Source organism: Macrotis lagotis, chromosome 3, assembly GCF_037893015.1.
Source record: "Macrotis lagotis isolate mMagLag1 chromosome 3, bilby.v1.9.chrom.fasta, whole genome shotgun sequence".
In the NCBI taxonomy this organism is placed as follows: Eukaryota; Metazoa; Chordata; class Mammalia; order Peramelemorphia; family Peramelidae; genus Macrotis; species Macrotis lagotis.
The window spans coordinates 34,191,975-34,217,382 of NC_133660.1; the positions used below are offsets into that span (position 1 = coordinate 34,191,975).

The 25,408-nt window shown below is 34.4% G+C and overlaps 1 protein-coding gene across 1 annotated transcript in view; it reads right to left on the bottom strand.

Annotated features, from left to right (window-relative positions):
* Positions 1 to 25,408, bottom strand: part of ADAMTS3 (ADAM metallopeptidase with thrombospondin type 1 motif 3) — a 296,116-nt gene that overhangs the window by 66,838 nt on the left and 203,870 nt on the right. Inside the window, exon 5 of the mRNA XM_074228436.1 lies at positions 11,955 to 12,154. Within this exon, the coding sequence (XP_074084537.1) occupies positions 11,955 to 12,154 (200 nt within the window). The remainder of the gene's footprint in view (positions 1 to 11,954; positions 12,155 to 25,408) is intronic.

Genomic DNA, 25,408 nt, shown 5'->3' on the forward strand with positions numbered 1-25,408 from the left:
GTAGATTACCCTTGTTTAGTACTTTATCATGGTTTATTTGATTTACTTCTTAGTGCTTCAGCTTATGGGTTTGAACTTTGAAGTTTTTACACAGGGTTGGCTTTTTACATCAGGAATGCTTGGAAATCTTCTATTTTATTACAAATCCATATTTTCCCCCAATAGTATTATACTCTGTTTTCCAGTTAATTATTCTTGGTTCTAAATCTAAATCCTTTACCTCCTGAAATATAATATTCCCAGTTCTTCACTCTTTTATGGTGGTGAATGCTAAATCATATGTTATGGGGCTTTTTGGTATTTGAACTACTTCTTGTAGTATTTTTCTATGACTTGGAATTTTAACTATGGTGTGTCTGAGAATTTTCATTTGTGGTTTCTTTCAGCAACTGATAGATGAATTCTTTCTTTGCCCACTTTACTTATCTGATTCTAATAGATGAGAGTAGTTTTCTTTTAATATGTCTTGAAACAGGATATTTAGGCTCTTATTTTGGTCAAAACATTGATATTGTCCAAAGATTTTTTTTTTCCTTCTTAATCTGTTTTCTAGGTCACTTTGTTTTTTACTATGAGATACAATCCACTTTCTTCTATTTTTCAGTTTTTTGTTTTAATATTTCATGGAGTCTCATGAAGTCATTGACTTCTATTTAGTCCATTCTACTTTTCAGAAAATTTGTTACTCAAAGTTTTGTATTTCTTCTGCCATGCTGATCATTAATTTTTTACCTAATGTTTTCTCTTCTTTTTGAGCTCTCACTTCTTTTCAAAATTTTCTCTTGAGTTCTCTCATTTCATTTATTTTTTTTAGGTTTTTGCAAGGCAAATGGGGTTAAGTGGCTTGCCCAAGGATACACAGCTAGGTAATTATTAAGTGTCTGAGACCAGATTTGAACCCAGGTACTCCTGACTCCAGGGCCAATGCTTTATCCACTGCACCACCTAGCCGCCCCCTCTCATTTCATTTATAAAAACACTTTTAACCCTTTTTAAAAAAATTCTTGCTTCCTCTCTTTCAAGCATTCTAGTTGAGTTTGTACCTAACCTGTATGTATGTATGTTTCTCTGCAGCATTGCTGTGTTTATAATGGGAGCGTCTACATCATCATAATAAATCATTATGGTGAAGTTCGCTTATTTTTCTGCCCATTCTTTGAGCTACTTTCTGACTTTATATTTGATCTCAGGACTGGACTCTGCCACACTTCTGGAAGTAGGGTATACATTTTTTTTCTGCATTGTTAGGATATTAAGTATCATGATTAACTTGAATTTCAAAGTAGCATTTCTCAGGGTGCTAATGGGTTGGGTTTTTTTCCCCTAAGTCTAGAGAAACATTAAGCAAGTAAAGGGGGAAAATATAATTTTCTTGTGTGAATTAAATGTTAACAATCAACATGGAAATGTTACTGGTTTGAAGGAACCCACTCACATGAAATAGAAAATAAATGCAGAAACCTTTGAAGGTTAAGGTCAACATTTCCTACGTTTTTCAGGATAGGAACATGGAGGAGAAAAGTTGCCATTATCTAATCAATCAATCTTACTTGTAAGTGTTGTCAAATTGGGTAAGTGACTGTTCATGGCCCTGTCTCTGCTAATAGAGTCATTATTGAAAATAAAATAAATATTAATGAGTTTATACACTTGGTATAACTTTATGCACAGAAGTGATGTTCCCAGAAATAACAAATTTTGGAAGCAAAATAAGTGCTTAAATCAATAATTTGATGTGCAATTCTGTGTAGTTGTATCAATTTTGCCATGAATGTCACATTATTGAAATAATATCCAATTATATACAATGATATCTTTTAGGGGTTTTACTATAGACTATATACTACTAACCTAAATATTTCTTATTTCTACAATTTTTTTTAGTTAGACAATGGTGTTAAATGACTTGCCTAAGCTCACACAGCTAGTAGGTATCAAGTGTCTGAAGTCAGATTTTAAATCAGCTCCTCCTGACTCCAGGGCCACTGCTGAGCCACCTAGCTGTCCCTAATATTTCTATTTCTCAAAAAAATTTAGATATTCATAAAAATGAGTAAATAGAATGAAGAATATTAGAAGCATTTTTGAAACATAAAATAAATCAGTCAGTTCATTGCCAGAAATAGTTTAAATCACTGTCATAAAATTGACTTATGAAAATAATAAACAATGCAATTATTATATCTTTTTAGAAAGAAAATCTCTGAAACTTTTAGTGAAACGCCATCATCGAAAAAATGCTATGCTTTTTTTTTAACACTTTCAGTTTTGTGGGTGTTTTGTTTTCTTTTGTTTTTATGCTGCAAATATTTATAAATTACCCTCACTTTGTGAGAGATCTCTTGCAAAAAGTACAATAGTTAAGAAAATACTAATGATCCAGTGACCTCATCTGAAAACACATGCAATATTTCATATCTGGAGTACTCCTCCCATCTCTTTATTTTATGTAAATAAAGATCATTTTTCGCAGAGAGAGAGAGAGAGAAGACAAAAAGAAAATTTATTGTAACAAATACACAGTTAAGAACCAGGATACCCATTTTGAACTCAGATAACAGAGAAGGAAGTCAAAAGGAGTGAGAAAAGGAGAGGGGGGACAATCCAACTCTCAAAAATATACCTTAAGTCAACTAGCAATCTGAATATGAAGTGTGGCAAATTAATAGAACCTCACCAACACCATCAATAGATCCCTGGAAAGAAAGGTGGGACCCAGAATTGCACATAGAAAATACATATGTATATATATATATATATATATATATATATATATATATATATATATATAGAGAGAGAGAGAGAGAGAGAGAGAGAGAGAGAGAGAGAGAGAGTATAGTATAGTATAGAAAACTGAAAATTACAATGGTATATGGAGCTAATTCAGGGCATAGGTACCACTATTGGAATTGAATTAGGGAATTGTGGCAGAGGGCCCAGATAAGCATACACTCTCCTTAGAGATAACTGGATAGGAATATACAAATTTCTCATTTTGATTTGTAAACGTTTAATAGGGCAGAGAGTCTCTAAGTCTCTATCTAAGAGTATCATATGTAATAGGTAGGTAGATGGTACAATGGAGAGAGTGTCTGGCCTGAGGTTAGGAAGATTCATGTTTCTAAGTTCAAAATCCAGTCCCAGATACTTACTAGCTGTGTGACCCTGGGCAAGTCACTTAACTCTATTTGCTTCAGGCTCCTCATCTGAAAATGAGCCAGAGAAGGAAATGGCAAAGCACTCTAGTACCTTTGCCAAGAAAACCCCAAATGAGGTTCATAAAGAGTCAGATTACTCAACTGAACAACAGACAAAATCATGTGCAAAAGAGAAATACTAAACATTTTATCAATAACATTACAGTTAAAACAAACATGTTTGGTCATCACTACTTTTAATCTAACTCTAGAAATCGTAGCTATATAAATAAGACAAAAATTATTAATGAAGTAAAAGCAAAGAAGAAATTTTTTCAGATAATGTGACAGATTACTTACTAAAAACAAACAGAAAGAATAAATTTAATAATGTAGCAGACCATAAAACAAGCTCACAAAAAGTCATCAGTCTTTCTATATTGTAAATAAAACCCAGTCAGAGATTTAAATAGCATTTAAATAACATATATCTGGAAAAGCAGATATCAAAACACATATCTGTTTTACAATGACAAAATATTCTTTACAGAAATAAAGGAATATTGAACTAATTGGAGAGGAATGAATATATATTAAGTTTGATCATGCTAATATAAAGCTAATAAAAATGATAATACTATCTTTCAACTTACAGATTATTAAATCTGTAAATACCAAGCTACCAAAGGATTGTTTTTATTGAGCTAAACAAAATTTATCACACACACATATACACACAAATAAAAAAACACCAAAGATCAAGAATCTCTGAGGAAATTATGATTTTTAAAAAGTCAAAGGAAAGTTGTCTAAGCAGTCCCAAAGTTCAAATTATACAACAATGCACTCAAATTAAAACAATTTGGGGTGGCTAGGTGGAGCAATAGAGGGCAGCTAGGTGGTACAGTGGATAAAGCACCGGCCCTGGAGTCAGGAGTATCTGGGTTCAAATCTGGTCTCAGACAATTAATAATTACCTAGCTGTGTTGCCTTGGGCAAGCCACTTAGCCCCATTTGCCTTGAAAAAAAAACTAAAAACCAAAAACAAAATTAAAACAATTTGGTGTGGATTGCATTCTGGACTGGACCTGACCCAAGTCAATCCCCTTGAAGTTTAGGTTTGATATTAAAATAAAATGAGATGTTTTTTGGTTAATCACTTTTAAAAAGAGAAATACTTAGTCACAGTCAATTTAACAAGGACAGGCATTTAAGATCCCTTGAACTGATTCGGCTAAATGTTTGAGAAACCCATCTTAATTTGAGCCAAGTATCAGAGCATCTCCTCAAGGCTGCATTGTACTCAAAGAGGAATTGATAGCAACAGTCTGGACTTTTCATGCTCTGAGCTTAATCAAGTATCAGGAAGTTCCAGATACCTTTTAAGGAAAAAATTCACCTAATGTACATGGGGAAGAGGATAGAGAACAGTTTTAAAAACAGAAAAACTGATCAATGAAGCAGATAAATATACCCAATACAGAAACAATTGGACACCATAACATAGTATTAGATAAACTCAAGAACATGAAATTCTAGGCTTACATACTTCACATTCAACAATAATATTTGGGAAAACTGGAAAGAAATCATGAAGAAATGGAGTTTAATACTCTATACAACAATGACCTCCAAATGGATACATGAACTACATATAAAAAGTCATATTAATTTTTAAAATATTCAAAGCTAGGTAATAAAAGGAAAAGCATTATATTTATCAAGGTTATCAATCCCTCTAATAAGGGATAGTGATAATTGCAAGAGATAAAATGAACAATGGTGAACACATAAAATTGGATAGTTGTTTGGACAACTTAAAAACAATGTGGTTGATAAACAGGAATCAGTTAACTAGGGGCATGAGAAGAGTATCTTTGCATCACATTCAAGAAAAGTAAGGAAATAATATAAACATATAAAAACAAAAGTCAGTTCCTAGAATGAAAATGATAAGAAGAGTTGAACAAACAACTATCAAAGGAAGAAATCTAAGCAATCATAAATATATGAAAAATCTTCAAATCACTAATAATAACAGAAATAAAAACTACTTTGAGTTTCCATTTTATAGCTACCATTTTGAGAAAAATGGCAAAAAAAAGGGAGAAAAGACAATTGTTTTATGGGCTTTGGAAGATGAATACTAATGTACTGTTAGACCTTTAAATGACTCTAGTCAACTCTAGAAAACAATTTGGATCTCAAGTCTAGCCCCCAAAGTCATAAAATTTGATACCCACTATATAATTGATACAATTCCTAAGCAAACACCCAAGAATGATCAAAGAGAAAGAGGATACATATGCACAAGAATTTTTAGAGCTCTTTTTGGTACTAAAGAACTGGAAACAAAACTAGAGCTATTATACATGAATGAATGGAATATTATTATCATAAGAAATGACCAAGAAAAACATGTCTTCAGAGAAATTCAAGACTAAAGAAGAATGCCTTACATCTCTTATAGAGAGGTGATAAAGTGTAAATGTTGAATGAGATGACCTTTTAAAGATATTTTTGCTTGACAAAGCTCAACAAGGGCTTTTACTTGTGTGAGGACAAGGGAGACTTGGTTGGGAAGAGGAGGAGTGGTGATTATGATACAAAGTTTAAAAAAAGAATAAACAACAAATCAAATATTTTAAGTAAGCAGAAGAAAAAAATGGAATGGCAAAGTCAAGCAAGTTGTATAATCATTTTCTGGACTTTTTTATCTATGAAAATATTCAAGTTTGTTGATGAATTTTTAATTCAAATACAATTTTAAAAAAACAAGCTTCAAAAAGGAGACAAGGGAATGTGGAACCATGATAGCACTGAGTATTTGATGGATTAAAACTTTCTGCTTTGCCTTCCGAACTGGAAGTAATGGGAAGATAGTTGTGGAAAAGCAGATTTTTGTCTGGATGTAAGGAAAATTTTTCTAAAATTGAGAGGTATCCAAAGTACAATCAGAAGTGCCAGAAGGCAGTGGATTGGCTTTCATTTAGCATTTCCAGAGGGAGGATGGATGAGCACTTGTTGCAAGTCCTAGGCTAGATGTCTTCTAAAGTTCATTCCAACTCCAAAATCCCATGGTTATGGGATCTTAAGCCAAAGCAAAATAATCCTAGTTTAGCAGTGAGAGATTACACTGGTCCCTGAGTCTCTCTCACCAAAGGTTAATCTAACAAGAAATTACTGAAATTTCAACTAACTGAGGAATTTTTCTTCAGTGTGAATAGAGCTTTCAGGATTTTTGAAACTCGTTATTTTAAGGAAATATGGTCCAAAATCCCTTAAAAATTGTCACTTCATAAAGTGTTTCCTGTAGGATGCCTTATCCACCTATACAGAAATAACAAGTCAGGGGCTTAAATACATCAAATCATCAAATCACTTAAGGAGAAGGAAGGAAGGAAGGAAGGAAGGAAGGAAGGAAGGAAGGAAGGAAGGAAGGAAGGAAGGAAGGAAGGAAGGAAGGGAGGGAGGGAGGGAGGGAGGGAGAGAGGGAGAGAGAGAGGGTTTGCATTTTCCCCTACTGTTTACAATTTTTTAAAAAAAGTTTCCACAAGATAAATTTTTTAAGACATTAAAAGTTTTTATCAACTAAAGCTCAGTAGAATAAAAAGTTGAGTCATAGGGACAGCTATGAAAGAAAAAGGAATGCATATAGATATAACTGGGGAAGAAGAATTATTTCTCACGGTCATCCAATTAGAAAAAGAGCAATAAAAGAAATTTCCATTTTCAGAAAATAACACTTCAAACAACAATATCCTATATTTCACAGGCTCATATAGTATATGATAGTAGAATTAGTATCAATGATTTGCATCAAGTTTTTTATTTGGTCTTTTAGTGTCTTAGCAAATCTATCTTGGGGTACTTTTGTTTAAAAATATCTGTAAAAAGTAAGGGAAATATCAATACCTCTGTCCTTCCTTTCCTTAGATTCCTTCCTTTCTTTTTTCTTTTTTCCCTTCCTTCTTCCCTCCCTCTTTTCTTCCTCTTTTTTTTCCTTCCTTCCTTCCTATTATTATTATTCAGTGATTAACCTGACACTTCAAAGTTTAGAAAACCTAAGAGATTGATTACTGAAAAAAATGTCTTGAAGAGTGTGAGGGGAAATAAAGAGTGTGAGGAGAAAATATATAGATAAAGTCTTCATTATTTTTCTACCTTCTGTCTTCAGACAGAAATCAGAAAATAAGAAAGAGTGGAAAATTCATCACAGATTGAAAGTCATCCTGACATCCTGACATCAAAGATTGAAAGTCATCTCCAAATAAAAAGAAGGAATAGGTTAGAGATACAATTTTGTCCTAGAGAAGAAAATATTAAAATAGGTAAGAGTATGGAAACAGGAGAGAGTATTGGAACAAAAGAAAACATTGAAACAGGAGAAACCAGAAGAATGTATCTAGTTGAATTGTCAAGGATGGGCTGAAAATATCCTGGTGGGTGGAGAGAATATATATACATACATATATATATATGAATAGAGGACTCACAAATTTTATCAATAAACATGATTTAGCTGAAAATCCAGGTCCTACTTAACCAACTCACTAGACAAGAGATAGAATTCTTCTGAGAGGACCAAGGTTCAACTCAGGCTCCTTATTAAATATCCAGACAAAAACGGGGGGTAAACAGAACATTAATTCAATTTTCAGATGACCTTAAATTGGAAGAGACTGCCAATGATGTGTGTGTGTGTGATAGAGAGAAAGAGAGAGAGAAAGAAAGAGAGAGAGAGAGAGAGAGAGAGAGAGAGAGAGAGAACTCTATCAAGTATTTCTCCAAAGGCTTTTTCCTTGAAATGAAAACTCCTTCCAAGTTTGTTCCCAGAAAGGACAATTTCTCCCAGGACATTTCCCTGGCAGGACAATGTGACCTGTTTTGTATGACTATTTTCAAAGGGCAAAAAGTAGTCTTTCTGATTGGCTGCTCAGGTCTTGTTTCTTCTAGAAAAATTTTAAATACCATGTGGACATAGTAAAAGGAAAAAGTGAAAGAATGGTCTTATGGAAAGGGCACCGAATTTAGAGACTTGAGACCCGAGTTCAAATTCTAACTGCTACTGATAATCTGTGTGATCCTGGGATAATCACTTAACCATTCTGATCTCTATGGTTTCCTCAGTTTTAAAATGAGGCATCCTGACTAGAAGACTTCCTAGGTCCATTCCAGGTCTATAATAACTTCAGGCTAGAAAATGATTCTAAAGGATAAAATGAGACAATAAGTGATATCTAATTAATTGTCATTATTGAAAAAAGAATAAGCATTGATTAAGGAATTGTGATAAGTGAAAAGTGCCTTATAAATATTACTACATTTGCTCTTCATAGCAGCCTTCTGAAATAGGTGCTCTTATTCCCATTTTACAGGTCGGGAAACTGGGAGAAGCAGAAGTTAAGAGACTTCATTACTATTAAGTGTATCAGGCTGGATTTGAACTTAGTTCTTATGAATTCCAGTGTCAGTGTTCGATCCATTGCATTAACTAGATATCAATATTATTTGTTACTAATAAATCAGAGGCTTTAACTTAGCATCTATAAACTTGTTTTTAAAATATTTTATATTTTCATATTGGTATATTTATTATATGAATTGCGAGATATTATTTTGTGAAGGTCTCCATGGATTTTTAACAGTACTTGCTAATTGTTCATCCTTTGTTTTTGAAAAGGATCAATGACATGATAGGATGATATCTTGACTTGTTGAGGCAGAGCTGCATAAAATTATCAGATTCACTCTCCTTTTCAGTCATTGGAGTTGAGGGATAGGACCAAAATCAAGGTGACTAGCAATGGCCCAGGATGAAGTAGATGATCTTGGTGTCTTTGATGTCTAACCAAGCTCTAAGTGTTCCACAGTCCTACTTCAACTACCTTTATGGTTGTTAGAATGAATTGTTCCCATCCATCCATTCTGCTATGGGTCTTCACATGCTTGGGGTAGACACTCCCCCAACTCACTGATGGTTTTGAAGGCTATCAGTTAAACTCAACTTATTCAACCAATCTTTTGAGATGGTTTTACCTAAGTGTGGAAACCATTTATGATAGTTTCAAATTAATATCACAAAAAGGGTAGAAAAGTCCTTCAAACATGATTAGAAAATTGTACATTTCTCACAAGTCTTTCATTGTCAAGAAAGGTAATGTGAGACTATAACAATTATAAAGAGCTTTATCTACAAAACTAGATGTATTATACCATTGCATTGCTAAGGTTAAGTCTGTGATATTTTTGCCTTGAATGCTTCCTGGAAAACTTTGATGGAGAAAGAACTAACATCAATTTTAAAAAATCAACCTTTTAATTTTTTAACCAGATTTGTGATTTATTTAGCAGAGAATTATTTTATTACATTAATATTTTGGTGTTTTCTCAATTATACATATATATATATAATATTTTTCATTTATTTTTTTAAAATGCTGAGTTTCAGATACACTCCCTTTCCCCTCCCTCACTGAGAAAGCAAGCAATTTGATGTAGATTATATAAGTGCAGTCATGCAAAACATATTTCCATATTAGTCATATTGTAAAAGAAAATACAAGCACAAACAATCCCAAGGAAAAAAAAGTAAAAAAAAAATTAGTATGAATCAATCTTCATTCAGACTCCATCGATTCTTTCTCTGGAGGTGGAGAGCTGGCAAAGAGCTATGTGTATATCACTGCACTAGATGTTGGGGTGACACAGAGAGGGCCCCTTTCCTCATGGAACTTAGCAAGAAAAAGAAGTTCAATGTCCTAAAAGAAATCTGTAATAATGATCATAGAGAATATAATCTAATGAAAGTAAAAAATTTTTGACTCAGTGGAAAATGTAGCATTTGATGTGAACCTTGAAAGGTATTATTTCATTTCCAATTTTGAGGAGTGAAATAAGTTATAATGAAAATTATTTGTTAATTATATCTTTTCCTTATCATTTAAAGAATCCAAAAACTTTTTAGACAAGGAAATGTTCAGGAAAAGAATCTAACAGATTGTATTCTATATTGCACATTCAATCAATATTTTAGATTTGATTGTTGGTTGGCAACAGAGAAAACCCAGAAGTAGACTGAATGATAAAGGAAAGTGACCTTACATTTAAACAATTTCCACAGGATCTCAGAAGGAGTAAGAGGTTCATTCATGAGAAGGGAACATGGACATGCATGTTAACATGCTAGCTAATACCAGCAGAAAATTAATTATTAGGGTGTTTTTTATACTTTTGTTGTCAAGACAAATCATGGATTTCAGGTATAAAAACAGTATTCCTTAAGCAAATGAAAATGTATTTGCATTTCCCTAAGTATATTCAGTTTCAGAGGAAAGTGCTCATTTTTTTTCTCAGCACTAACAACTGTAATCAAACCAAAATATTTGGCTTTCCCTTGCAAATTCTTATCCTGCCAAACAGACAGTTCAATACAATGATGATTCACTGAACTTTGAATTTGTTTATTGCTTTTCCTTGATGGAGATATTATCTAAAGTTTGGACATGAGTTTTAGCTGGACTCAACATTTGAATTATTGTTATTTCTCCCCTGAGCCCAGAGGAAAATAACAAGGATTTAAAGAGAGCAAATCAAGATGTGGTTGCTGAGGAACCCTTTCTCCTTAGGAGTGAAGTCTTTGATTGATTGGAACTATTTGTCTGGCTCAAGTCCTATGAAGGAGAAGGGATGGCGAGGGTTGGACCCATTCCCTCAGTGAGCACTAGACTGCTTGAGAGGACAGAGCCTGGACCAATGCACTAGGTGGGAGAAATGGAGAGGATGTTAGTTCCATTCTCCTCTCTTTCCTTGAGGAATGTCACCACACTCCAGAGAAAGAAGAGAGCATTTATCAAGAACAGTCTCTAATCTTTTTTTCCTGTCTTGTATATCCTTTAGCAGTCTGGTGAAGTCTATGGACCTCTCTTCAAAATAAAGATCTTAAGAGAGGAAAATAAAATATAAAGATTACAATGGAAAACAAAAACCACTGAAACAGAAGATACAATGTTTTCCCATCTGAGTTCATGACTCCCCTGAAGTCTATGAAATCTACCTCTTGAGGACCCCAAGTGATGAAACCTTGATCTAGGAATAGAGAACGCTTCACTATCAGAAGTTATAGAAAGTCAGTAAGGAGGAGGGCTGAGAAAAAAAGTCACTGAACTTAGAAACTAGATCACTGGAACCTGATTCAAATCCTGCCTTAGATACTCATGAGCTGTGGGATCCTAGGCTTAATCTAAGATTAGCTTCTCTGAATCTCAGTTTCTTTATCTATAAAATGGGGGTAATAAGTGCACCTATCCCCCAGGATTGCTATGAGAATTAAATGAAACAACATATATATGAAGAACTTTGCAAACCTTAAAAAAAATATAAAGTCTCTTGTTATATCATCATCATGCAAATATTTTACTTTTTCATAAGCAAATATTGGGATTGGAAGAATGATTTTATCATTTAAGCTAGTATTCATGGCAGATAGGCAAAAAATCGAGTAAGTCATGGATCTTCACCAGAATGAAATTAAAAAAAAATCCCATTTCCTGCCCTGATCCAAGATACCTCCTTTTGAATAGCAATCTCTGCCTTTGAAGAAATGTCATCTCCTATCTTCAAATTCTCACTGCTGGGAAACCTATTAGAAACCCTCTTGCCTATTCTCTCACTTCATTTTTCTATGTCTAGGCTTCAATAGCTAGATTTCAATGAAAGATAAGCATTCACACAGTCAACAAGAGGGGTAGAGTTCCAAAACAGTGAGAGAGGAGGGCTCCAAATACAAAATGAACTTGGGAAAAAATAGATACTCACAATGTTCATGAGGGTGAGGAGGTAGTTTTGAACATGTTCTTTGCCATGGAAGCGGACAACAGAATCATCCACTCCTAAGAGCACTTCAATGTTGTGATCATCGTCCCCGGCGTGTCTCCGTCGCCTCATTGTCTCATTCAACTGTTGTTCAAAGTTGTCATAACTGGTACCAAGGTCCTCAAGGCCCTCCCACTCAGGTCCTATTGAAAATTTTTTTAAAAGATCAAACACTTGGATTTATTCATAATGTCTTCTTTCAAAAAAACATCTTTTAAAAATTTCAATATTATCATAGGTTCCTAAATTTTCACTCATAGATGCCCCAGTATATGTTGAAAATATCTATTTTAAGGGTAGCATGAAAATGTGAATGAAAGACAATAATTAGAGAAATTAATCATTATTACATTAATCGTGCTCAGTAATACTTAAATAAGTAGCAATCTGTCATATATTAGAGTTGATATCATTATTTCTTTCAAAGAATCATTTGAAAGGAAGAGAGGAAGAGGAATTATTAATATTGGATTATCATCATCATCACCATAAACACACATGACATTTTAAAGCTTACACAGTGCTTTAAAAATATTATCTCAAGCCAAATGTGGTAGGGTACCACCAGGAAGACTGTAGCTGGTGGATCTCAGGAATTCTGAGTTGCAGTGGGTTAAGTCAATTGGGTGTGTGCACTAAATTCAACATTAATATGGTAAGTCTTCAGGGAGCAGGTAGCTACCAGCTTGCCTCAGGAGGATGAACAGGTCAAAGACCTCATCAGAATTGGATATGGGATGGATGGATGGATGGATGGATGGATGGATGGATGGATGGTTGGACAGACAGATAGATGATGTATGGTTATATGAAGATGGATAAATACTGGTTCTCTCTCCCCATCTAATTAACATATTTCATATAATAACAATTTCTATACTATATATTTTGTATGCTTATATAACATTTAAACATTTATGTATAAATATATCATGTAATATTTAACAAAGATAAATAAAAATTAAATGTATAATTTTAATTATAAATAGGAGAAAATATTATAATATTCTATATAACACAGTATCAGACACATGCCAGACCTTTTATAAAAGTTTATTGATTGCTTAAGTAGTTAGCATCAAAACATAAGCTGCATTCAGCTTCACATGTGAAATATTTTAATATGGAAAGATATTATAATTATAAACAACTTTGACTTCTGAAAGTTGCCACATATAAAAATCCATCTTGACTCACACCTTAAATGAACCATATTCAATAATCTACTGTCTCTGGAAGACACTTGAATCAATATCTAGTGACACTAATAAATGGGCATTTTCTCTTCCATCTTTGGGGTTTTGGTTATGTTGAGGAAAATGTGTTTTTAAAATTGTCTCTTGGCCAAAATGAAGTGGCAGAATTTCAAACCCTACTCAAAATTTTCCCAGCTCTGAAAAATACATGGAAACACCCACTCCAAATATAGTCATGAGACCTGAATATGACCACTCAGATTTAAAAGTGATATTATAATTCATCTTGACCTGAACCCACCTGTTGGCTTATTAGATGGGAATTCTCATTTCACTGAGAAATCACAGTGGTTCAATAATACACAGATGACTCCCACCTCTATCCACATCAAACTAAGAAATGATACATATACACATGTTTACATTTGACCCTCTAGTCTTTTCAAACTTTAGAATGTGGCACCTGGTTGTATCTCACATGCAAGTGGGAAATTCATACATAAGATTCCAGTTCTAAAAATAGCTCTGCCTGGAAGAGCCATCATCGATGACATCCAAAGGAAACACACTGGAAATGTCATCATAGGATTGTTCCTGCATGGATGGAGTTGGAGGAAGAACAGCTTCCTAAAGATGGCACTTTCTGCTCTCCATAGTAGGACCTTTGGTTTGGTTTAGTCCTTCCATCTCTTCTTTAAAAAGAAAAGATTCTGATGGGTAAGAGAGGAGAATCCCTTTTCTGTGAATGACACAGTTTAGGAAATATAAGGGAAAATTTTTCTTCCAAATGTTGTCTTTTCTCCACCAAGGCTTCCCAAGTACATATTTTCCTCATACCATACAATTTTCCTTTTATATGACTCCTAATGTGAAATGTCAAACATTTTGGAGAAAAATGGCATTCTAGTTTCCAGTCTTTGCCCATATTGACTTACTATTTATAGCAGGCAACCTTGACACATCATGAAATAATTTTAGCCATAATTGGCTCCTTTCAGTACAATCTACTCATTTTACTGTAGTTTGCTGGCCTTAGAGCCGGAAGAGAGTTTAATGATAATCTGGTCCAACCAACTCATTTTAATGAGGAGAAAAAGGCCTAGAAATAGGAGGAGCCTTGCCAAAGTTCCCCAGGCCCTATGAAGCAAACCCAGGATTTATCCTCAGATTACAAATTCATCTTCTTTCTACCAGTTAGGCACTAGGAAGCATTGTGGGAAAGCACTCAATCTGAGTTCAAATTCTGCTTCAGAAACTTAATCACTGTGTGACCCACATCAAGTCATTTAATTCCTTCCAGTCTCAGTTTCTTCATCTATAAAAGACAGATAATAATAATAGTATACGTAATATATAATAGATAGTAACTCAGAGTTATTGTAAAGATCAAATGAGATGGTAGTCTTCTACTTTAAGTATACTATCTAAATTCTATAGATTATATATGTATACATTTTATATATTCTTTATAAATTACATATATAAATTATAAAAAATATAAATTATATAAGTTATATATGTTTACATTTTATATAAGCATCCTAAATAAAAATATAGATGTTCTATATAAAAGCAATTCTCATTGCTCTCTGGCTATTCAATTGGGGAAGATGAAATCTCAGCATGTGCTCACTGTGAGAGCCTCTCATATCTCAAAATAAAGAAAGCTTTTTCACAAATTTAACAAATCAAAATCAATTCATATCAGGTTCTAAAGAGATCTAAGAAACAACCAATAGAGACCTTCATAGTCATCACCAAGGCCATCACCATGATCATCACCAAGACCATCACCAAGACTGGTATAGGTTTGAGAAATATTAACTTCTTTAATCTTATTCTTAAATTTGCTCTCAAATCAACCAAGTCTAACACACACACACACACACACACACACACACACACACACACACACCCCTCACAACATTCTTGGCCTTGAAAACATTAGAGTTAAAATAAATCAATAGTTACAGGGAATAAGTGAATTGTCAATAACTATAAATTTTACAGCGAAAATTCTGGTAAATGGGATCTGGAGCAAGTCCTGGTCTCCAGCATCACTATAGGGGATGGAGCCAGACCCTGGAAAACCAATGCCCAGGGGAATAGGATCAGGCAAGAGGAAGAGATCTAAAGTCCTCCAAGAGACCTAAAGTCGATGTTCCCATTGGAACTACACCAGCAGGCAGGGCCAAGCTTAGCAGAAGAAGGGAGATGCGGTTGGAATCAATTCCCACTTGAGGACCATGTAAGGATAAGAGGCAGAGATGGGGCTGAGGCCAGCAACCACATTTGGGTCATCAGTAGAAAAAGGAAAAAACCAAGAGTTCAACAGAGGGACAACCCTGGTCCCCCACACCCACCCAGAATTATAAGAAGGCAGTGGTATGCACAACGCCAACGGAATAACACCAAATAAGGATTTGCCAATCCTTGAGTTCATCCAGGGTGAAGACCACCTCTGGCCCACAATCCTAATCCAGGAACTTTCAAATCAATTCAATTCAAGAACCATTTAAGTACCTACTATGTGTCAGGACTGTGCTTAAAACTGGATTTAAAACTTGAGTCAAAGACATAAGTAAACAAAAGTGAACTCCAAAAAACAACGAGGAAATACAATGAGTTAAAAGAACCCCAAGAGGTGACCCCAAGGAACAAGTACAAGGAGAGTTCCAGATAAGGGAAGAAATTACATAATTTAAGCAATAAAATTAAAGCTCTCAAGGGAAAAATGGAAGGAGAATAAATTAAAACAGAAGGGAAAATATGACTCAATTTGTAGACTCTTGGAAAAATAGAACAAACAGAAATCAATGATTCTACAAAATGGAAAGAAATGATAGAACAAAATCAAAAGATTAAAAATGAGGAAAAAACATTAAATAGCTATATCAAAAATAATTGATCTGGAAAACAAGTTGAAGGGAGATGATAATATTCACTGGACTCCCTAAAAACCATGACCAAAGAAAAAACCCCAGAAATTATATTACAAAAAATCACGATCTATTAAAATCAGAAAGCAAAGAAAAATACTTACCCCCAAGAATTTCAAAGCCATAATCCAGTCTCTAGGTTTAAAATAGATATTATAGATATTTCATATTATTTTATTTGTATTTTATATGTATATAAAATCTTAACAGAGAAAATTTTTAAGAAATTTTTTTAATAAAATTATTTTTTAAAAAAATTCCTGGTGATATTTCAATAGGAAATAGAAGAAACAAGTAGTCTAAAAAAATGCCAGCATCTTGGGAGTCATAAAGGATGTAAAGATCAACAGAGGGTCTGGACTCAATTTTGTCTTGTTTTGTTGGTTCTGAGAAAGGAATTAAAATGTAGAGGAAATTGAATGTACTATGAACAAATGGGGAAGAACTTACTTTTTCTCATGATTGTGGGAGCCTGAGAAGAAGAGTTTATAAGCAGAGGGGATGTGAATATTTCAAGAACCTTTTATTGTTATCTGAACTGGGAAAAGGATAGTTGAATATACCTTCAATTGAATTTGGTACAGAAATACATTAAATTGTCCAAAGGACTAAAAAAGATAAAACAGTTTTCAAGAAGAAAGAGATAGTGTAGGAGGGAAAAGTAAAAGTAAAATTCACAAAAATTGAGCAAAGAATAACAGATATTTTGAAAACAATATTGCACAATTAAATACCAAAAAAGTGACAAAATAAACAGATGGAAATTTACAAATTTAAAATACACAGATTTAAAAGATAAATAAAAAAGTTAAATAAATCAATATCAGAGACATCAAAGAATTCAAGCTAAAAATGAACTAGTAAAAAAACAGACTAGTATGGATTTACAAGTGAATTTCATCAAACATTCAAGAATAATTAGCTCCAATATAGCATAAAATGTTCGAAAAAGAGAAAAAGAACACTCTGAAACTAATATGGTACTAATACCAATACCAAGGAAAATTAATGTAGAGAAATAAAATCAAACCCAATATTTCTAAGAACTATGGATTCAAAAGCATTGATTAAAAAATGCTCTAAGAGATAACAACATGGTAAAAAAATATTATACATTATGATTAGGTTGGATTCATAACTTGATTTAATATTAAGAAAATTATGAATGTTGTAGAGACTACTATAAACAAAAAGTCAACAGATGAAAAGTGTTTTAATAAAATACAATATCAATTTCTGCTTAAAATTTTATTAATAAATGGATATTTCTCTAATATAATGAATAGTATCTTCTTAAAATCAAGAGCTAACATTACTTGTAATGGAGAAATGCTAGAATTTTTCCTGGTAGGATCAGGGATAAAGCAAAGTTATCTGTTTGTCACCACTACTATGGTATGTAAATGTAAGTGAATATTGGTAATTTGTAAGAAGTGATGAGAGACAGATTCACAGAAACCTGGGAAATCTTGTATGAATTGATGAAGAGTGAACTCAGTTGAACCAAAGAACTATTTATACAATGAAAACAGTAATATTAAGGAAATCAATTCTGAAAAAAATCAATCATAAGAAATGACTCATCAAGACTCCATCAATCCAGGACTAATCAATCCTGATGTTAAAGTATACTTTTGCAGAGGTAATGAAATTGAGGTGCAAAGTTGTCTGTGTGTGTGTGTGTGTGTGTGTGTGTATTTCAGACATGGTCAATGTGTATATATTTGTTTCTATGATTGCTTATTAGTCAAATAAAAAAGGGAATTTGTGGAGGTGGGTTGGAAATCTATAGGTGTTAGACATCTCAGATAGATAATCTGAATCTAGAAAGAAATACAAAAAAGAGCAGGAGTTAGACTTTAACTAGGAAATTGTTCAGTGCTTTTAATGTTCCTAAGCTTTTTCCAGAACAAAATGTTCTGTCCATGTTTTTACCAAAAGAATTCTTATAGTGGTATCATATTGTAAAGAATCATAAAATACTCACAATTTCAGATTAGAATCTGAAAGTGACACAACATGATCATCTCAAACAAACTGTACAGAAGTAGTATAAAGGAAGTCATCAAAGAAACGCTTGACTAGAAAAGGGGGGACTGGCAATTCAGCAAGAATCTTCAGAATCCACCCATATTTATGCAGTGGAAGGAAGAAGGAAGAAGGAAGAAGGAAGAAGGAAGAAGGAAGAAGGAGGAAGGAGGAAGGAAGGAAGGAAGGAAGGAAGGAAGGAAGGGAGGGAGGGAGGAAGGGAGGAAGAAGGGAAAGAGGGAAGGAAGGAAGGAAAGAGGGAAGAGAGGAAGGAAGGAAAGAAGGGGGGAAAGAGAGGAAAATTTATTAAGAGCTTAGAATGTGCTAGGCACAATAAACTAAAGATAAAAGATCAAGAAAAAGATACCTAGCATATTATATGAAGCGTATATGGAAGATGCCAGAGACAAATGTTGCAGAGGATGACTCTTAGGTAGGAGCACTTAAAGTTCATCATTCTATATCTGGAAAAGATCTTACTGGCAATATAATCCAATTCCTTCATTTTAGATAACTTTCTTCACTAGACACAGCAGCGTCCTCACACAATAGAAATTCCCTCCTTAGTTATCCATCCAACATTGGAAGTACCTTCCACCCCGATTGTTTAATTTATCCCAGAACCTGCACTATTAGGAAAAAGTATCTTGACCAGCCAGCCCTTCATTCCTCTCTGGGCCCCACTTCTCTCTTTCTAGATTTCCTCCATCATGTCTCTTTCTTTCTCTCTACCAATCCTTTTAGTTTCCTTTTAGGTTTTGTATTTCCCCTTTTAGAATGGAAGCCTCTTGTGGTCAGGGACTATTTTTCTGTTTATACTTGTGTTCCCAATACTTAGTGAATGGCACATAGTAAATACTTAATAGATGTGTGTTGGCTTAAGAGAATTAAGACCAACAGAAATTAATTGATTCTCCTGAGGTCATACAGGTTCATTTGGAACTAAGTCTTTTGACTTTAGAGACTCATTACTTCCTGTGTAGGTCCAAGACTAAAAAAAAAAATTTGGTCCAATCATTTCCATCTGTATCAACCCAAGAGGTAAAATACTGTTACATTATGTGTATTGGGTACTTTTTTGTAAATGTTTAAATACTATATTAATTTTAAATGATTAAAGCAGCTTATTAAAAAGATGTGGCAAATTTATTGCCACAGAGGGTATATAGTGAAGCACATTGAGAATTAACTATTCTTCTAAGGTGTAAAATATTCTTGCAGAAAGCTGATGAATTCTTTACCAATTGGGAAATTCCATCATGATAGTTCAAAGAAAACTATTCTGGCCAACTTATGATGTCAGTTCTGAAGTTGTGCTTAAATAACTGTTTCAATTTTTTTTTAAAAAAAAATATATTACCATTGAATGAATACTACTTTCCATAATTTCTTTCCTGGTTATAAGCTAAATGTGTTTGCTTCTATTTTCAATGACTGCCTTACTGGACAACATATGGAACTTTTATTGGAAAAACTACATTATTTTGTATGGGAAAAATGTTTTCACACATTTTGTGGTTGATATTTCTATAGCAATGATTTGTCCATTCTAAATCCAGCCTGTAGAAAACTGTCCTCAACTCTTGCTGTTCTTGTCAGCAGTGACTTTCTCCCCCAATCATAACCCACCACTCACTGATATGATATTATATAATTAATCTTCTATTATTTTTGGTGCTTTGATTCTCTTTTGATCACTTTTCCCACAATAATTTCATAAATGTATTTGGATCATTTTTTCTGTCTTCATCTACACCTGCTTTTTATTTTCTTTCTATTTTTCTTTTCAGATCTCATGTTATTCTATACTTTTAAATTTAACTAAAACTGCATTAAATGGTTCCCAAATCAATGATTTCACTTGCACATTATTCATTTCTGCTAAAGTTCTTGTGTTCAGATGTGTCACTGCCTCTGGGTGTCTCCTCTTCCACTCTGACCCAACAAGCAATAAAATGATACTCAATTTCAGGATTAACTGTGTGTGAAAAATTCTGTTAACATTTTAAAGTGATTTTTTACAAAATCCCTTAAATTTGTTTAGCTGTCCATGCCCAATATTTATTCTTTGAAAGACCTAATGGGAGATGCTTTTGTTCAACCATCTACCCAGTATTAATAACAAGTAAGATCTAAAACTTTGAAAAGAATGTCATCTAAAGAGGATGTCAAAAACAAAAACAAAAGAAAACAAAAAAGCGACAGCTAGGTGGTACAGTGGATAGAGCACCAGCCCTGGAGTCAGAGGGACCTGAGTTCAAATTTGACCCCAGATATTTAATATTTACCTGTGTGATCTTGGGCAAATCACTTGAGCCCATTGCCTTAAAAAACAAACAAACAAAGAGGATAAGTCCCACTACATGGGGTCTGTATCAGGATTCAGCTGCAGTTTGATTGGTCTACAATTCTAGTTCAAGAAGGACCTTGGTGAACAGTGTCAAAGGGATCAGAGAGTTCTAGAGGAATGAGGACTTAGAAAAAGTAGGTACTCAGAAGAGGGTAAACAAAATGGTAAAAGAGACTTGTTCCATATCATATTATTATTATTATTATTATTAGATGAAAAAGAAATAATATAGGGGGATGATGACTGTATTTGAGTATATAAAGAACTGACCTGTGAAGGAAGGATGAGAAATGTTCTTAGTTTCCAGAAAAAAAGAATTGGGAGCAATGGGTATAAATTACAAAAAGAAAAAAAAATTTGTTTTATGCCAGAAAAAAATTGCCAACAGATCTGTACAAAAAAAGAGTCAGTTTCTTTGATAAGTAGTGAGTTCTCCCATCTTGAATATATTCAAGCAGAGGTTACAAAAAATTTAACAACCACTTGTTGGTTACATTTTAATAGAGATTCCTTCCTGTTATCAAGATGCTCTGGGTCAGAGGTTGGCAAAAAAATACGGCCCACTGGCCAAATTTGGATGTTGCCTGTTTTTATGGCCTTAATCTAAGAATAGTTTTTACATTAAAAAATATCTTTAGTTCATGTGCCATACAAAACCAGACAGTGGGCCAGATATGGCCCATATGCTGCAAAGTCTCCTGACCTTTGCTCTAGATGGCTGCTGATTTCCCTTCCAACTCTCCAGTTCTGTGATTGTGTAATCCAGGAAAAGAGGAGAGAAACTAAAGCTAGCAAGATAGATTTGGGTGTAACTTGCATGGAGACAACTAAACCCATGGGAGCTGAGGTAACAACCATGAAAGTCAAGGAAAAAAGAGAAGTTGACCCAGGACAGAGTTTTAGGACACCCTGATGGTTAATAGCCATGAAATAGATAATGTTACAAGAGGAATGAAGGTAGATGGAGACCCAAGACATAGGAGAAGCATATTAACTCAGAGAGGAAAGGATAGTTAGAAAGAGAAGATGGTCAACAGCGTCAAATGAGAGAGGATGGTAAATAGTGGCAAATGAAGTGAAGAAGAAAAGAAGGATGAAGACTGAAAAAGACCATGAGTGTAAGCAATTAAGAGATCATTGGTAATATTGGAGGGCTAGTTCTGGCAGAGAGATGAGGAGTGTAGGAGAGAAGAGGAAGTGGAAACAAGTATAGACAATTTATTTAGGTTGTTTTTTTTTTTTGTTTTGCAAGGCAATGGGGTTAAGTGGCTTGCCCAAGGCCAAACAGCTAGGTAATTATAAAATGTCTGAGGTCGGATTTGAACTCAGGTACCCCTAACTCCATGGTCGGTGCTCTATCCACTGCGCCACCTAGCCGCTCACGACAATTTTCATAGGAATTTGACAGCTTCAAGACATATTAATATCTAACAGGAGAGATATATGCATGTATGAGTGTGTGTGTGTGTGTGTGTGTGTGTGTGTGTGTGTGTGTGTGTGTGTTTTAAGAATAAAGGAGGGGCAGCTAGGTGGCGTAGTGGATAAAGCACCAGCCTTGGAGTCATGAGTACCTGGGTTCAAATCCAGTCTCAGACACTTACTAATTACCTAGCTGTGTGGCCTTGGGCAAGCCACTTAACCCCATTTGCCTTGCAAAAAAAAAAACCTAAAAAAGAAAAAAGAATGAAGGAATGGGCATCCATGAAACAGTAGGAGAAAAGCACCTAGAGAAGGAGAGATTCAAGTTTAGAAAATGGAAAGCTCTACATTTTCACTGCTGGAGAAAACAGAAGGAAATCAAAGCTTTGAAGAGGGGTTGGCTTTGGCAGGAAGAATCACCTCATAATCAGAGGACAGGAGTAAGGGATGATAGCAAGGGATTTTAGAAAAAAGATCAAAGGAAAAGAAGAAGCTCATAGTGAATGACCTCTATTTTTCCCATAAAATAAGAGGTGAGGTTTTCAGCTGAGATGTTCAAGTAGGAGCAATGAGAGATTTGAAGAAGATGAGCCTCTATGGGAAAAGGGATAAGTAATCAATAAAGAAAGTGTAAAAGGATTTACTGTTTACAATGAAGGCTCAGTGGAACTAAAATGAAATATAATAAATTTGTAGTGAATTTACTTGGCTCAGTTGTATGATTTTCAATTAGTATATGAGTAGGTTCAGAAGAGGATGATGGTGGAAGCAATCCAAGGTTTGGATTTGACAGATGGGAGGGAGATGTTTGAGTTTAAAGGGCAGAAGGAATTTGAATTGGTTAACAGTAGAATTGAAGTCCTGATGGAAAAAAAAAGTAGGTTAGGAAGAATGAGACAAAGGGTGAGATGGAATGATTAAAAGGTTATGGTCAAATAAGGAGGTGTTGGCAGATTTTGACCTGGCCATAATTTGTTGACTCCTGAGAAAAAGAATATCAGAATTTTTGATAAGGAATATTTGTGAATAATATTCAAATCCAGTATGTAAACATTCCTGTTGGTTCAAGTCACATAGAGCAGAGGGGTCACATAGCATTGCAGCCCACAATAGATCACATTAAAATGTAATTGGGAAATATTTAACAACATAAACAAAAAGTTCAAGATAACGCTAATTTGGCTTTTTGAGTCAACATACAGCCTTCAGGGAACCATGTTGTCCTTCAGTCTTCCAGTCATGCCCATCTTTTTATGGTCCTTTTTTGGAGTTTTATTGACAAAGATAATGGAATAGTTTACCATTTCTTTCTGTAGCAGATTACTACAACAGCAGTTAGGTGACTTGCCCAAGGTTACATAGCTAGTAAGTGTCTGGGACTAGATTTGAACTCAGGTCTTTCTGATGCCAGGCCCAGTTCTCTATTCACTGGGCCACCTAACTGAGGTTTTGGTTGTTCACTCATTCAGGGAATATTATGTATGGTTTAGATCCTGGCTTTATTTGAATTTGACACCACTGGTCTAGAGTATTAATTTGGTGGTTAGGGTGGTGGAGGGAGTATCAACATGGATTTGAAATCACTAGTATTAAGTAAAGAGTTTCAAAAGAATAGAAAACAGATTGGTATTGAACTCATTTGAGGAAAGGAAAACTATCAGGAGACAGAAGCTATTGTAATTTGTATAGGGTAACAATTCCTGATAGAGGAAAGGTCCTAAGTGATGATAGCAAAAAAGAGAATTTAGAAGTGGCAGTGGGGAGCAAAGAGTATTCTGATTCCCCTTCCAAGAACATGAGAGAAGGTACAGTGGGAAGAAGGATAATAGAAAGAAATCCAGAAAGAAGGGAAGTTTGTTCAATATGGAACAAGAATTACAGAAGGCACAACTGGGAAGAATTGGAATAGGACATGGGAAAGGGAGTCTGGGAAAGGATAGAGATATGAAACAATTGAACAGATTCTGCATCATTTTTTATTGATCCTATTTACAGCTAATTGATTTTGTCCAGGCCTAAGTCTTGGTTCTTTATCTCTGAACTTAGTTCAGAATTCAGCAGGCCTATAAGTCCAGTTCTCTTCTTAATCAGTATTCTGTTCTTTTGTCAACAATGCCTGGGTTGTTATTCAAAATAGTCTGATTTTCTATGACTGAGTTGGAGAGTAGATTTAAACAATGAACATTTCTTAGTCACAGGAAGAAAGAAGATTATTCCTAGCCTCTCATTCCCAATTTCCAATCAATCATATTGCCCCCATGCCTCAGCTGATTTTTGCCATTCATGATGATAAACTTTGTAAATTAAGCATAATTTATTTTCCATCTATGATGTCCTGTTCTCTGTTCTGTATTCTTCAAAACTAATAAAAGAGAGCTGTCTCCCTCCGCGAGTCTTGACATTATTGGAGAAGCTGAGATTCTATTTATTGGCAAATTCATGCTTTTACTAATGAATTGACCATACTTGAAGTCTTGTGCCATAGTTTGCCTTAATTTTAACTGCTGCAAATAAGAAAATGGGTAATGAGGATTATAAATTGTTTGTTTAGTACACAATAATTAAGTTATTACAGAAATAGAAGACCAACAGGTGGTAGAAATTTTCTCAATAAGGGCAGAAGCACATATATTGCAATGCTCACAGACTCTCAGGGGCTTGGTAGCTCTGCACATTGGGCAGGGTGGTAGTGCAGTGGTGGAGCTTGAGATTAAGGGTCCTGCTGCCCATTTCTCCCCACCCTTTCTTGTTGACTATGGGGATGTAGGGTCAGAGGCAAATGCTGGCACTGGTGTGGTTGACTAATCTACAGATAAAAGTATAGGATCTTGCTTTCAACATTAAATGCCATCATCTGTACTTCCATTCATCTCAATATACCAATTCTAGGCTTTGCCTAGGATGTCACTCTACCCACCCATATGGAGTCAAATAAGGTCTCTCCTCGTTTTTTTAGGGTTTTGCAAGGCAAATGGGGTTAAATGGCATGCCCAAGGTCACACAGCTAGGTAATTATTAAGTGTCTGAGACCAGATTTGAAATCAGGTATTCCTGACTCCAGGGTTGGTGCTCTATCCACTGAGCCACCTAGCTGCCCTCTCCTCATTTTTTTAAAAAGTACTTTCTCTTATATTGTTCCAAATAAATCCATTAAAGTTCACTTTGCTTCCCCCTTCCCCCTCATACCAATCAATGACTTGACCAGGTACTTAGACTAGGAAGAAATTTCAGGGATAATCTAGTTTCATCTTCCACCAATTGAAGGGATTCTTTCCACATTTCTCCTAGATAGTCATTTAGCCTGTGCTTCACTGATGGCTCTTTAGGGGCCAATGATTCTATTTTCAGATGGTTCCATTTAATTATAATGAGTTCTTTCCTTTAATTTAACTTAAATCTGAATCACTATAACTTCAACTTGTAACTTGTAGCGCTATCCTCTGGCTAAACACCAAACAAATCTAA